Below are 12,267 nucleotides of genomic sequence, written 5' to 3'. Positions count from 1 at the left end.
ATGGCCTGGTCCCCTCTCCTCCTCACACTCCTCGCTCACTGCACAGGTGACTGGATGTGGGGACATTGGAAGGGCCCTGGGAGGACATGTGGGGACATGCTTCCTCCTCTTGTCTCCAGGCCCCAGCATCACCCTCTCTGTGTCTCTCCCTGTTGCAGCGTCCTGGGCCCAGGCTGTGCTGACTCCGCTGCCCTCAGTGTCTGCGGCCCTGGGACAGACGGTCACCATCTCTTGTACTGGAAATAGCACCCAAATCAGCAGTGGTTATGCTGTACAATGGTACCAGCAGCTCCCAGGAAAGTCCCCTGAAACTATCATCTATGGTGATAGCAATCGACCCTCGGGGGTCCCAGATCGATTCTCTGGCTTCAGCTCTGGCAATTCAGCCACACTGGCCATCACTGGGCTCCAGGATGAGGACGAGGCTGATTATTACTGCCAGTCCTTAGATGACAACCTCAATGGTCACACAGTGCTCTGGGCCAGGGAGGAAGTGAAACACAAACCTGCTCTCCCCCCAGAAATGAATTTTGCTTTGCAACACCCACTGTTTGGCCAATTCAGCTTCACCCTTTGTTTGGTGTAAACTGCAGTCTGTGGTCAACGTGAGGGAACTTTGGCTCCAAAATGATCCTGATTCTCTTCACTTCAGCCCCTGCACCCTGTCCTTGGCTCAAACATATTCTAAGGTTTTCTCATATTGAGGAAAAATTCCTTGTTGTCAGGAGCATGATGCTCTGTTCACAGTCTGTTGATGAAGAAAGAAAGACAAGAAAATGTAGATTAAATTAAATGTCCTTACAGCCTGCAGCCCACTGTTAGAGACCTGACATATATGCAGAGAGTGAGTTGCTCAAGGAACTCATGGCTGCCTTCGTGCCTTAATGTTTATCTTTAGTAAATATTGAGAATAACCTCACCTTAACAGCAGCTAGATCATGAAGGTCCTGAAAGCCTTGCTTCCAAATTCCTTAGAGTTTTACACTATCCCCGACCTCCACTTATCAAAAAGCATATCATCAGTCCCTCTTAGGGAAATAGGGAAAAACTGCTATGCCATTTCCCAAAGATTTAGAATGGTTGTATCTTTATTTTAGTTAGTTTCTCTTTGGAAGCTCCCTGTATCTTATGTCTTTTGAGGAAAAGTTCCTAATAACATTGTGTAATTTTTCTAAGGAAAATGGTTTATTTAAGCATTTTTGGACTTTTTTCTTCTCCTTAATAAAGTGTACCTGCTATTTATTATTAACCCATATTTATCTTTCTTTATTTTTGTCCACATTTCATTACTTATTTCCATATTTGCATATGATACATTTTCATTTAAAAGTTTTCAAGAGGTTTATCTTATTCTGAAATTGAAAAACCTGACTATGAAGCACTATTTTGATTTAAATACAGGTCATGATTGTGTGGACACCAGGAAGCTCTGGGCCATTGCGACTGGCAAGTTAGAAGGACTGATGCCCACTTTCTTGACACATGAGAAGGGCCTGAACCTGCTTCAGTGGGACTTGGAGCAGGACTCCACCCATTTGAGGCTCTCCTCTGCTGTGACTCTGTAACGCCCTGGTGAAACTGGATGGTGGCATTTCTCAACCCACATGGAAACCCACATCATCTCTTCCTTCTTCCTGTGACTAAAGGCATCACCAGTCCAGAATCATGTAGGGAACAGTCATGGGGAATGTGACACCATATGTCATGAGTGACTCCATTCCCAAGAGCAAAAGGAAAGAAGGAGTAAGACTCTGTCCGCAGATCTCATCGTTGTGCCCAGGAGGCTGCACTGTCATTTCCTTCATGGTTCAATGCCCCATTGTGACCTACAATGCACATGAGAACACCGTCTGCTACCCCAGTGTAGCTCAGAGAGCAGATCCTGCCTGCCTTCACTTACAGGACGTGGTGCTCACCATGCCACCCCTCCACGGTGTGGGATTCCAGAATACCCACCTGTTTCTAGTCTGCACACATGAGCTCCAGGAACTACAAAGTCAGCATGATTAAGGTCCTTGTTCAGGTGACCAAATGTCAGAGAGGGCAACTGAGGATAGGACCCTTGTGATGGGAAGAATAACTGGGGGGTGTCCTGAGAGGAGTGTGGGGGAGTTCCCTCAAACTGGAAGATTAAGGTGAGTGGCAGATGACAAGTTGTTAACTTCACAGGGGCTTCTCTGACCTGACAGGAGCCTGAGCTTTGAAAGGATCAATCTTCTCCCAGGTTTTTTGTATCTATCTAGCTTCCTCATGCCCTCATCCATTCACTCTAACACATTCCACAGGTTCCTCAGATAGCTCTCCTTTGGAGGGGCAGGGGCCCTATGCTGGAGAACCCGCAATGATCTAGGCAGAGGAGGTCCATTTCCTTTGCCTTAGATAGTCCTCTCTCACCCTGCACTTTTTGCTTAACCTTCTCTCCTCTCCTGGACATCTTGTAACTTTTGACTTCCTATCCCTCTGTTATTGATTTGGTTCTTCAAATATGAATCATCTCCATTTTCAGAGTACATGGTTAAAATCTCCCCTTCATCTGGGATTCCTTGAAAAACGCCTCTCTCATTCTTCAACAGGCCCAGAGAGGGCCTTTCCCTGAACCACAATTTTCTATGACAGAGTTTCATAATTCTGTCTCTGATTTCTTCTTCTTACACTTGCCTTTGTCTAAGACCAGAAGCAGAGACGGGCAAATATGTGGAGTAGATGTATGGGGATAGGCCACTACCTTATATAGAGAAGATGCATCTTTGCAAGGGAACATTAATTTTGTTGAAGGTCCATGAATCTTTCCTAGAATCCTCATTCAGATCCTTCCTCACTTGGAGAGTTCAGAGGTGGGGCAGACCCACACATCTCAGGGGAGGACTGCTGGTCTTTGACAACCTCCTCCCCTAAGGACTCACTTAGATGGTCCCCGTCCTCCTCAACACAAATTACCCTTATTTTCAAAATCTGACCTTTTTGTTATTCATATGTCATATCCCATCTATATCTATGTATTTTAGATATTTATATACATTTCAGATATTACAGCGTATTTTAAAATTATGTACTTTATGAATATCTGGGTCTTAGAGATTCAATACTGAATAACTTCTATAACTTCTTTATTTGTAACTGAAGAAGTCTCAGTAGTGGAACATATGAATCAATTAAACAAGGTACCATTATATGGGAAATAATTTATTACCAGAAACTTATAGTTACTCACTGCATGATTCCAGCATGAATAGACAATAAGGATGTCTAATTGGAATGAAATATACTTTAAAAAAAATCAACCTTCAAATAATCCAGCAGTTGTAGGTGTGTGTCAAAACTTGAGGGTTATTCCCTAGATATCATTGTTCTCAGAGAAGGGGAATTATGGTCCAGTGAGGAGATGGGGGAGATGTTAGAGCTTGGAGGAGGGAGTGGAAGCTGGGGAACCAGCAGAGAAAGGCTCCTTGTAGGGAGGAGGGTGTCCTCTACCAGGGGCCACATCCTGAGGAAGCAAAGAGCTGGAAGCATAACTCTCCTCTCCCTCCTGCCAAAATCACTGTGTCAGGAACAAAGAGGGAAGCTCCTTCCTCACCCCATCTCTTACTGCTTTGACTGCATCAACCGGAGAATTCTTGGTCCTTGTGAAATACATGTTTCACAAATTATTACATAGGTTCTAGAAAACATAAATCAGATGTATGTCAAACTGGAAAAGAAGAAAAAGCTTTAGAGTTTTCTATTTTCCCCATAAGGGGTCGAGGCAACAGCCATTTTATTTAGTCATCTACTTTTTCCTGTGCATACAGTCAATCATGTTAGATTGCTTATTTTAAGGTCACGGTTGCAGAGCTTCCTGTTTCATTACTTGTTCCTACTCTTCCAAAATAGGGAACAAACTCTATCATCAATCCTCAATGAGATCTATCTAGTATCTCCCACAGGAGTTCAAGTGGTAATGCCCTATCCCAACCAGGTAGTGTTGTCTATATCCAAAATGAGGAAGCCCAAAAAAGATACTAATAAACAATTCTATTTAGGATAGCATCAAAAAGAATAAAACATTTAGGAGGTAATATAACGAGTAGGAAAAAAATGTAAACTGAAAACTACAAAAGATTGCCAAAAATTAAACAGATTTAAGTAAGTGAGAAGACATGGTGCCAATGGATTGCATGACTATATATAGTGAAGCTTCAACCACCGTCATCCAAATACATCTACACACTTGGTGTCATTCTGCCATTTGGACACTCTCCTGGTTCAATCCTTCACTGTCTACTGTTCATCCCCTCTGGTTCCCTATTAGGCAAGATGTTAGACAATAGCTGTTTATTGGACTCAGATCTTAGACATACAACTCCAGTGACTTCCATGGAACTCTGAACAATATTTCTAGGTTAGAGTCCAATGTAATTAGAGTGCAGGACCATGATGGTGTCAGTGCAGGGGAGGTTGAAGAACACCTCAGAAGTGAGGAGAGGTTCATTTATAGTAAGGTTCTCTTAATAGGAATCATCATGCTGAGTAAATAACAGAATGAGCCTAGAAATACAAAGTATATCAGAGGGACAAGCAAATTAGAATTTCTGGCTAACATTCAAGGGAAAAATTGATCTCAGACAAATCAGTGGAGTGGAAGACACATTTCCCCTGATGGCATTATATTGTCATAGCAAATATAGGCTGAAAAGCCTTAGCAGTGAGGGATGCAGACTTGACAGGAAATCTACATGGTAACAAGAAAAGAACAACAGCGTTCAAACGAAAGAAGAATTCACATAGAATTATTACAAGGTGTGAGCCACCTTGGTACCCTGAGAACCTTATGACCTTTACTTCTTTCAAGAGGATGATAGAGTGGTATGGACCTGAGGCACCTGGAAGAAGCAAACTCAATGACAGGTAATTCTGAAATATCTGGTAATATGAGCACAATTCAATTTATCATGTATTTAACTGTCTGGAGACCATTAGTTTTTTGAAAATAAGTGTCAGGGCCAAAGTTGACAAGGGCAACTCCTCATTCTCCTTTCCTGGGCAGTGACATTAAAATGATCCAATTACACAGTCTGGACACCATTCCAGGAGTGTTGGGTGGAGTCAGAGGAGATGGTGGGCTAAGCATGTTAGCACAACAGGGGGCTCTGTCGCATGGGTCCTGTGAGACCAGACTTCTGGGCCAGGTGTCTAAGAAAATACACAAATTCCTGCAAACTGAGCAGGGAGTGTCCTCAGTGAAGTTTTGTGCTGTACAGGAGTCCCTGGAGTCTCGTGAGTTCTCAGTTCTGACTCAATTTCTCCAGGCACATTTCATCCTCAATCCCCATGGAGCCATTTTCAGAGCTGATGTTCAGGCAGAGGGAGACAATCCCATACCTGGTCAAATTTGCTTTTTAAAAAATCATCAGTATTGCTACCTGTGTCTAAGGTGAGAGACCTTTGATGAGGTGCAAATGGGAATGCTACCAGTGAGTCCTCAGGCATCAGAGTGGTGGGGCTTCTCTGTCCTGTCCTGATTCTTCCCTTTACCTCCTCCCTCATCAACAAGGGGTTCCTTTCAGTGATGAGGGAAAAGATGCATAGGGCGGTCATTTGTAGTCCCTTGCTCTCATTATTTGCACAGGATGGTCATCTCCCCAGTCATCCAGTTGCCTTATGGTTCAAGCTCTTCTTCAGGGGGCTAAACTGGAATATGCTATGCTGTCGTTTGTGGTAACAGATAATTTTTTCTCTTAGAAAAAAATATTCATATTTGCATCTAATTTCTAATCTCTCTATATATACATAATATATACTTGAAATATATTGCATAAATATGTAAGCATTAAACATATGATAAATATATAATGTATTATATTTCAAGACTATTATTCGAATGAGAGAGAGAGAATGTGTGGGGAAGGGCAGAGGGGAGGAGTGAGAAATTTTAACAATTCCATTGTAGAGGTGACAAGCAGATGTGGGGAATTGAGACCAGTCGAACCTCCTGAGTTCTGTCCTCAATCCATTGGGCCTGAACAAAATGGCTGGTTGTTTGGAAGCTCATTTGTAGCATGTATGGATTCAGACTGTGTGTTCTCTAGGCCTTGAGATGGGATCTTCATAAGGACTTTTACTACCATCCCTGGTGTCACCCCATACCATAGTTATTTCCTCTTCACCAAGTCATTAGAAACGCTGGCACATTTGGCCAACCTCATAGGCAAAGATTATAGCAGCAGAACAAAGACACTTGGGGTTTCAGAAATACGGAAGCCAATGGAGAGCAGCTGGTGCCCTGACTGGTATGGTTCCACTTCTAGTATGATCTGGATGACTGGAAAATGTGATGTGAAATGTCTCTTAGAGAAGATGTGTCCCATTTCCCCAAAAAATGACGAAAATAAAACCTAACAGACAAAATCAATAAACCAGAGACAGAATGTATTTCAGATAAATTGCCAAACTTCTGGAGAGTTGAGCAGTCATAAATATACAGATACAAATATATATAAGAAGGAAAGAAAGAAAGGATATAAAGACAGAGAAAGAAAGAAAAAGGAAGAAAGAAAAAGGAAGGAAGGAAGGAAGGAAAAACGCTATACAATGTATTTCTCAAACAAAGCACAAGAAAGAAGTGACTAAAAAGTAAGTTAAAGACATTACCAGATATTTCATAGAAGGAGATAGGGAGATTTCATATAAACATGTGATATTCTATTCCATACTATATATCATTAGGGAAAAGCAAAAGCAAATATGAATGAGCTACCATTGCACAATTATCAGAATGGCCAAAATCCAGTAGACTGACATAAGATAGATTATGAACAGAAAAAGAATCATTTAAAATAGCACCAAATGGGGCAGCTCTGGTGGTTCAGCCGTTTAGGAGTGCCTTCAGTCCCGGGTGTGATCCTGGCGACCAGGGATGGAGTCCCGTGTCAGGCACCCTGCATGGAGCCTGCTTCTCCCTCTGGCTGTGTCTCTGCCTCTCTCTCTCTCTCTCTCTCTCTCTCTCTCTCTCTCTCTCTGTGTATGTGTGTGTGTGTCTCTCATGAATAAAAATAAAATCTTCAAAAAAATAAATAAATAAAATAAAATAGCACCGAATATGCATTGTCGCCACCCATACTCTCAATGATATGTCATGTTAGTATGACACATCTTCCCAATGATGCACTAAGAACATCAATTCACTTCTGTGCTATTTCTCCCCAAATCCATAAAATTAATGTAATCATGAGAAAAAAAATCAGATAAACCCATGTTCTGGGACATTCTACAATATACCACACCAGCTGTCTCCAAATTCACAAAATCAAGAACAGAGAAAGCCTGAAAACTGATACATTGGAGAATTTTAGTATGTCCTTATGAACATTCTACAATATACCACACCAGCTGCCTCCAAATTCCCAAAATCAAGAACAGAGAAAGCCTGAAACTCATACATTGGAGGATTTAGTATGTCCTTATGAATAAATGCAATGTTATTACTTGGATTGATTTTAGGCAAAGCAGTGTTAAAATAAGTAAATAAATAAACAAACAAACAAATTTTGAAATCCAGATTGAGTCTGCAATTTTTTCAGGATTATCACACCACTGGTATATACTTATTTTTATAAACATATCATAACAACACAAAATATTACCATTAGAAAAAGCTGGGTGAAACATAGAGATCTCTATCCCATATTTGTATTTATTTCCATAAATGTAAACTTATTACATAATAAAATTTCTATACACAAACAAATAAAAGAAAAAAGGAATAAAAATTTCTTCTCTCCACTCCTCTGCATTTAAGAACAGAAAGACAGATATTTGTGCTCTACTGGTTTCCAGCCGGCCTGTAAAACTTTTCACATTGAGTTCTTGGTTATGGAATGTATTTGTTTTTCTTCACACTGTAAAGAGTAATGTAAAAATAACAATCAGGTTCTTTGTCTTTTATTTACACAGCTTGAGAGTCAAGATAAATCTCCTCCCTTCCAGCAGTTCAGCAGGTTCCCCACCATTCTAGCCCTGGAAGAAAGAATTCAGAATGGGCACCATGAGATTCCCCAGCACTGGACAGCAGGAAGTGCTCCCATTCATGCAGGTCTTCTCTCTTACAACTGAAATGTCCTGACACACTACAACAAACAAGTATAGGAAGACTTTTGAAGGTAGAAAGAGGAAGAAGGAAGACTTCAAACAAATTGAGGAAAATGCCAAAGTGCGTACCCTGGTTCCTTTTCTTGTGTTAGGTCCCCTACATGTAAGACAAGATCCTGTAGGTTCCTCCAACCAAGAAACATTCAAAGGCTGAGATCCAGAAAATCAAACCAGAAAACACTAAATCTCAAAAAAAAAAAGAAAAGAAAAGAAAGAAAACACTAAATCTCCAAAAGCAGCAACTCCTTTGGTCAGAGGATATGTAGATAAGTTGGCCTGAGTGGAGGAAATATTTGGACAAACCTGCCCATGACTTGCACACACTAATGAATCCCCAAAGGGTATCCTCATGCAGGGTTCAATTATTGCTCAGCAGAGACATGGTGTCCATATCCTCCTGGCAGAAGCAGGCAGTGTCCCAATACCCATCCGCCATGGTGTCAGCTACTGAGGAGATAGCTGAGCCTCCATCGCATGGGAACATCATCAATTCTGGGCAAGGCAGGCCTAGTTGACTAGTTTGCACCCCAGGTTTTCTCACCCATGATTTTGGCAGATACTGGGGAGATCATATGAACTCCCTCGCTCAGCAGGGAGAATGAATGCAGTGGTACATGGCAAAGCTGGTTTGTTGCCATAACCCATTGCTAGTGGCGGTCTGAACACTGGGGAACTGAGCCTGGGCTCTCCCTGGGCCTCAAAACACTGAAGTATGATGCAGGAGACAAGGGAGCTGGACCTGCATTTGATCCTCCACTCCCTGGTGTCAGTGAGGGCAAGGAATGCAGTGGGGAGCAGAGGATCCACTCCCTGAAGGAAAGCAGCTCCATTCAGTCCTGTGCATCCCACCATGGTGTTGACAGGGCCCAGGAACGAGCTTGTCCCACACCCCCACCTGATAAGAGCTGGGAAGTGGCAATCACTGCCCCACCTTCTCCAGCAGAGAGTAAGCAGCAGAGTGGTAAACATTTTCATTTGAGCCACCTGGAAGCTGACATGAACACCCTTCCCCTTTTGCAGCACCTCAGCGGGAGGATCGCTTGTTTGAAGAAAAATAACTGAGGATCAAGCATATCATTATATAATAGCCATAATACCCAGGATCCAATAAAAAAGTATGACATGTCAAGTACCAGGAAGATAAAATCCTGAATAAGAAAGGAGAATCAACTGACACCAGCACTGAGATCACTCACATGCTGTAATTATTGGACAGGTAGTTTTAGGCAACTCTCATAAAACCCATGTGGTGTAAAATTACAAGCACTCTACAACAAATGGAAAAAATAGAAATGCAGAAATTAAAGAGAAATCATCAAAACAAACCAAATGGAAATTTTAGAACTGAAAAAGATAACAGAAGTCATTGACAGAAGGGAAACTCTCCAGAGGGACTCAAGAGTAGGTAACACTTCTTTTTTTTTTTTTAACACTTCTTATTTGTTTGTTTTCTTGCTTATTTGTTGAAACCAATAATGGGCTCCATTCCTCCTGCACAGTTCCCTCCTCCTTGACTGATCTGCTGAGGCTGTCACCAGGGGGCACTGTGCACCTGCTCAGAGCTGGCCAGGCCTGAAACCCACTGAAAAGTTTCCACCTGCCTGGGCCCTGCACTGGTGCTTACTGCCAGAGGGAGAGATGACAGCAGCTGTCTCCTCCCAGGGGACAAACCCATAGCTCTCACCCACCCCAGAAATCCACCATGGATGGAAGCCACTAGCTGGGCTGAGGGTCCAGAATCAGATAGAATTGTGGGCTCCTATTTACACAACATACCCCCAAGCGCACCCTTCATCCCTGGAGCTGAGGAGGAGATAAACAAAACATCCCAAAAGAAATAAAAGTTAAACTGAGATATGACTTCATACCAGTCATAACAGCTAATAGACACAACATAGGAAACAGCAGGTGTGGGCAATGGTGTGGAGAAAGGGGAAACGTCTTGCACTATTGATGGGTGTGCAAATTTATGTAGATCCTTTGGAACACAATTTGAAGGATATTCAAAGCGTTAAAAATAGAAATACTCTGTGATTCAGCAATTACCCTCCTGGTATTTACCCAAAGAATACAAAAATAATAGCTCAAAGTGATACATGCTCCCTGATGTTCATAGTGGCATTTTGAGCAATACCAGAGTGAGCCCCACTGATAAATGGTTAAAGAAGTGTATATATATATATATATATATATATATATATATATATATATATACATATATATGATGGAATATTACTGAACCATAAAAAGAATCACATTTTATCATTTGCAAAGATGTGGATGGAGCTAGGGAGTATAATGCTAAGTGAAGTAAGTCAATCAGAGAAAGACAAATACTATATAATTTCACTCATGAAGAATTTAAGAAATGAAACAATGCATCATAGGGGAAAAAGAGAGGAAAACAAGAACGAACCCTTAACTCTAGAGAACTAACTAATGCTTACTAAATGGAAGGTGGGTGGAGGGATGGGTTACAAAGGTGGTGCAGGGGTTTAGGAGTGCACTTGTGATGAGCACAGGCTCATTTATTTAAGTCTTGAACTACTAAATTGTACTCTTATTACACATTGTGTTAATAATTGAAATGTAAAGAAAAACTTAAATAAAAAAGAGACATCCCAGAGACCAGAGCCAGTTTTAAGGCCAGGGAATCTGTGGAAATTCCACAGCATGATCTTGACTCCTCTCCTTCTTCTCCCCTTCCTCAGCCACTTCCCATGTTCATGGGGATCTCAGAGGCATCCTTAGGAGGGATCCATCCACCTTTCTTCTTGATTCCTTTTTTTTTTTTTAATATTTTATTTATTTATTTATGATAGTCACAGAGAGAGAGAGAGGCAGAGACACAGGCAGAGGGAGAAGCAGGCTCCATGCACCGGGAGCCCGACGTGGGATTCGATCCCGGGTCCCCAGGATCGCGCCCTGGGCCAAAGGCAGGCGCCAAACCGCTGCGCCACCCAGGGATCCCCCTCTTCTTGATTCCTAACATTTGCCTATTTTCATTTCAGGGACCAATTCTTAGATCGTGGTGACTCAGGAGACTTCATGGCAGTGTCCCCAGGAGGGACAGTCACTTTCAGGAATGCCTCCAGCACAGGACTCTATCCATACTGGATCTAGGCAAAGATTGGCCAAGTCTGGAGCATTTATTTATAATAAAAACAATAAATACTGATTTCTCAGGCTCCCTTCTTGGGAACAAATCTGACTTGACCAACTACTAGTGCCCAGCCTGAGGACGAGGATGAGTACCCCTGGGGGCTACACTATAGTGGTGCTGGGCCCAGTGAGAAACCAAGATGAGGAAGGGACACATACACTTTGTTTCATCAAGTGTGGATACAAATATCATGTGATTACTGACATCTCATGGCCAAATACATGAGCCCAGAGCACTATAAATGCAGACTGGTCATGGGGAGATGGGCCTTGGGAAGGGTCTGGTCTGATTTCCATCCCTGGGTGAATGCTAACATTGAAAAGTATATGAGTGACTCAGGAGGAATTAGTTCACAAAAACCCAAAATCAGATATTTTGTATTACAAAATGTCTGTTGGATCAGGACTATAGATTGAGGCTAAATACATTTCCTTTACAGAAAAAAATGAAAAATCGAGAAGTGTTCATTTAGTATTTTCTTGATGCTTACTTTATCAGGTTGCATTTCAGTGCAATGAAACTGTGTTGCATACTTAAAAATAATAATAGCAATTTTTTTTAAAGGGAGGCCTGCTTAGTTCAGGGGTTGAACTCCTGCCTTCAGCCCTGGCCTTGATCCTGGAGTACTGGATTCGAGTCCCATTTTGGGCTCCATGCATGGAGCCTGTTTCTCCCTCTGCCTGTGTCCCTGACTCTCTGTGTGTGTGTCTTTCTTGAATGAATAAAAACTTTAAAATAAATAAATAAATAAATAAATAAATAAATAAATAAATAAATAAAATAGTGATACTTATAAACCTTTTGGGAAAGGATTCTTCTTTCCTAACATTCTCATTTAAATTCTATCTACCAAAGAACATATGTTGAAATTGTAGAGCTCAGGACTTCGAATGTGACATTATATGGAAAAGGGGTACTGCAGATGTAATTAGTACAGATGCAGTGATTAAGGGTGTGGGGTGGCCTCCTAATTCAATTGA

The 12,267-nt window shown here is 41.7% G+C and overlaps 1 gene segment (V, D, J or C); it reads left to right on the top strand.

Annotated features, from left to right (window-relative positions):
* Positions 1-586, top strand: LOC119866055. The segment is given in 2 exon segments: positions 1-46; positions 159-586. Coding segments are annotated over 2 exon segments (474 nt in total).
* Positions 587-12,267: the final 11,681 nt, after the last annotated feature.

Source organism: Canis lupus, unplaced genomic scaffold (assembly GCF_011100685.1).
Source record: "Canis lupus familiaris isolate Mischka breed German Shepherd unplaced genomic scaffold, alternate assembly UU_Cfam_GSD_1.0 chrUn_S1648H1841, whole genome shotgun sequence".
Taxonomy (NCBI): Eukaryota; Metazoa; Chordata; class Mammalia; order Carnivora; family Canidae; genus Canis; species Canis lupus.
Note: the sequence above shows the minus strand (reverse complement) of the source record. Positions and strands in the feature narration are given on the sequence as shown.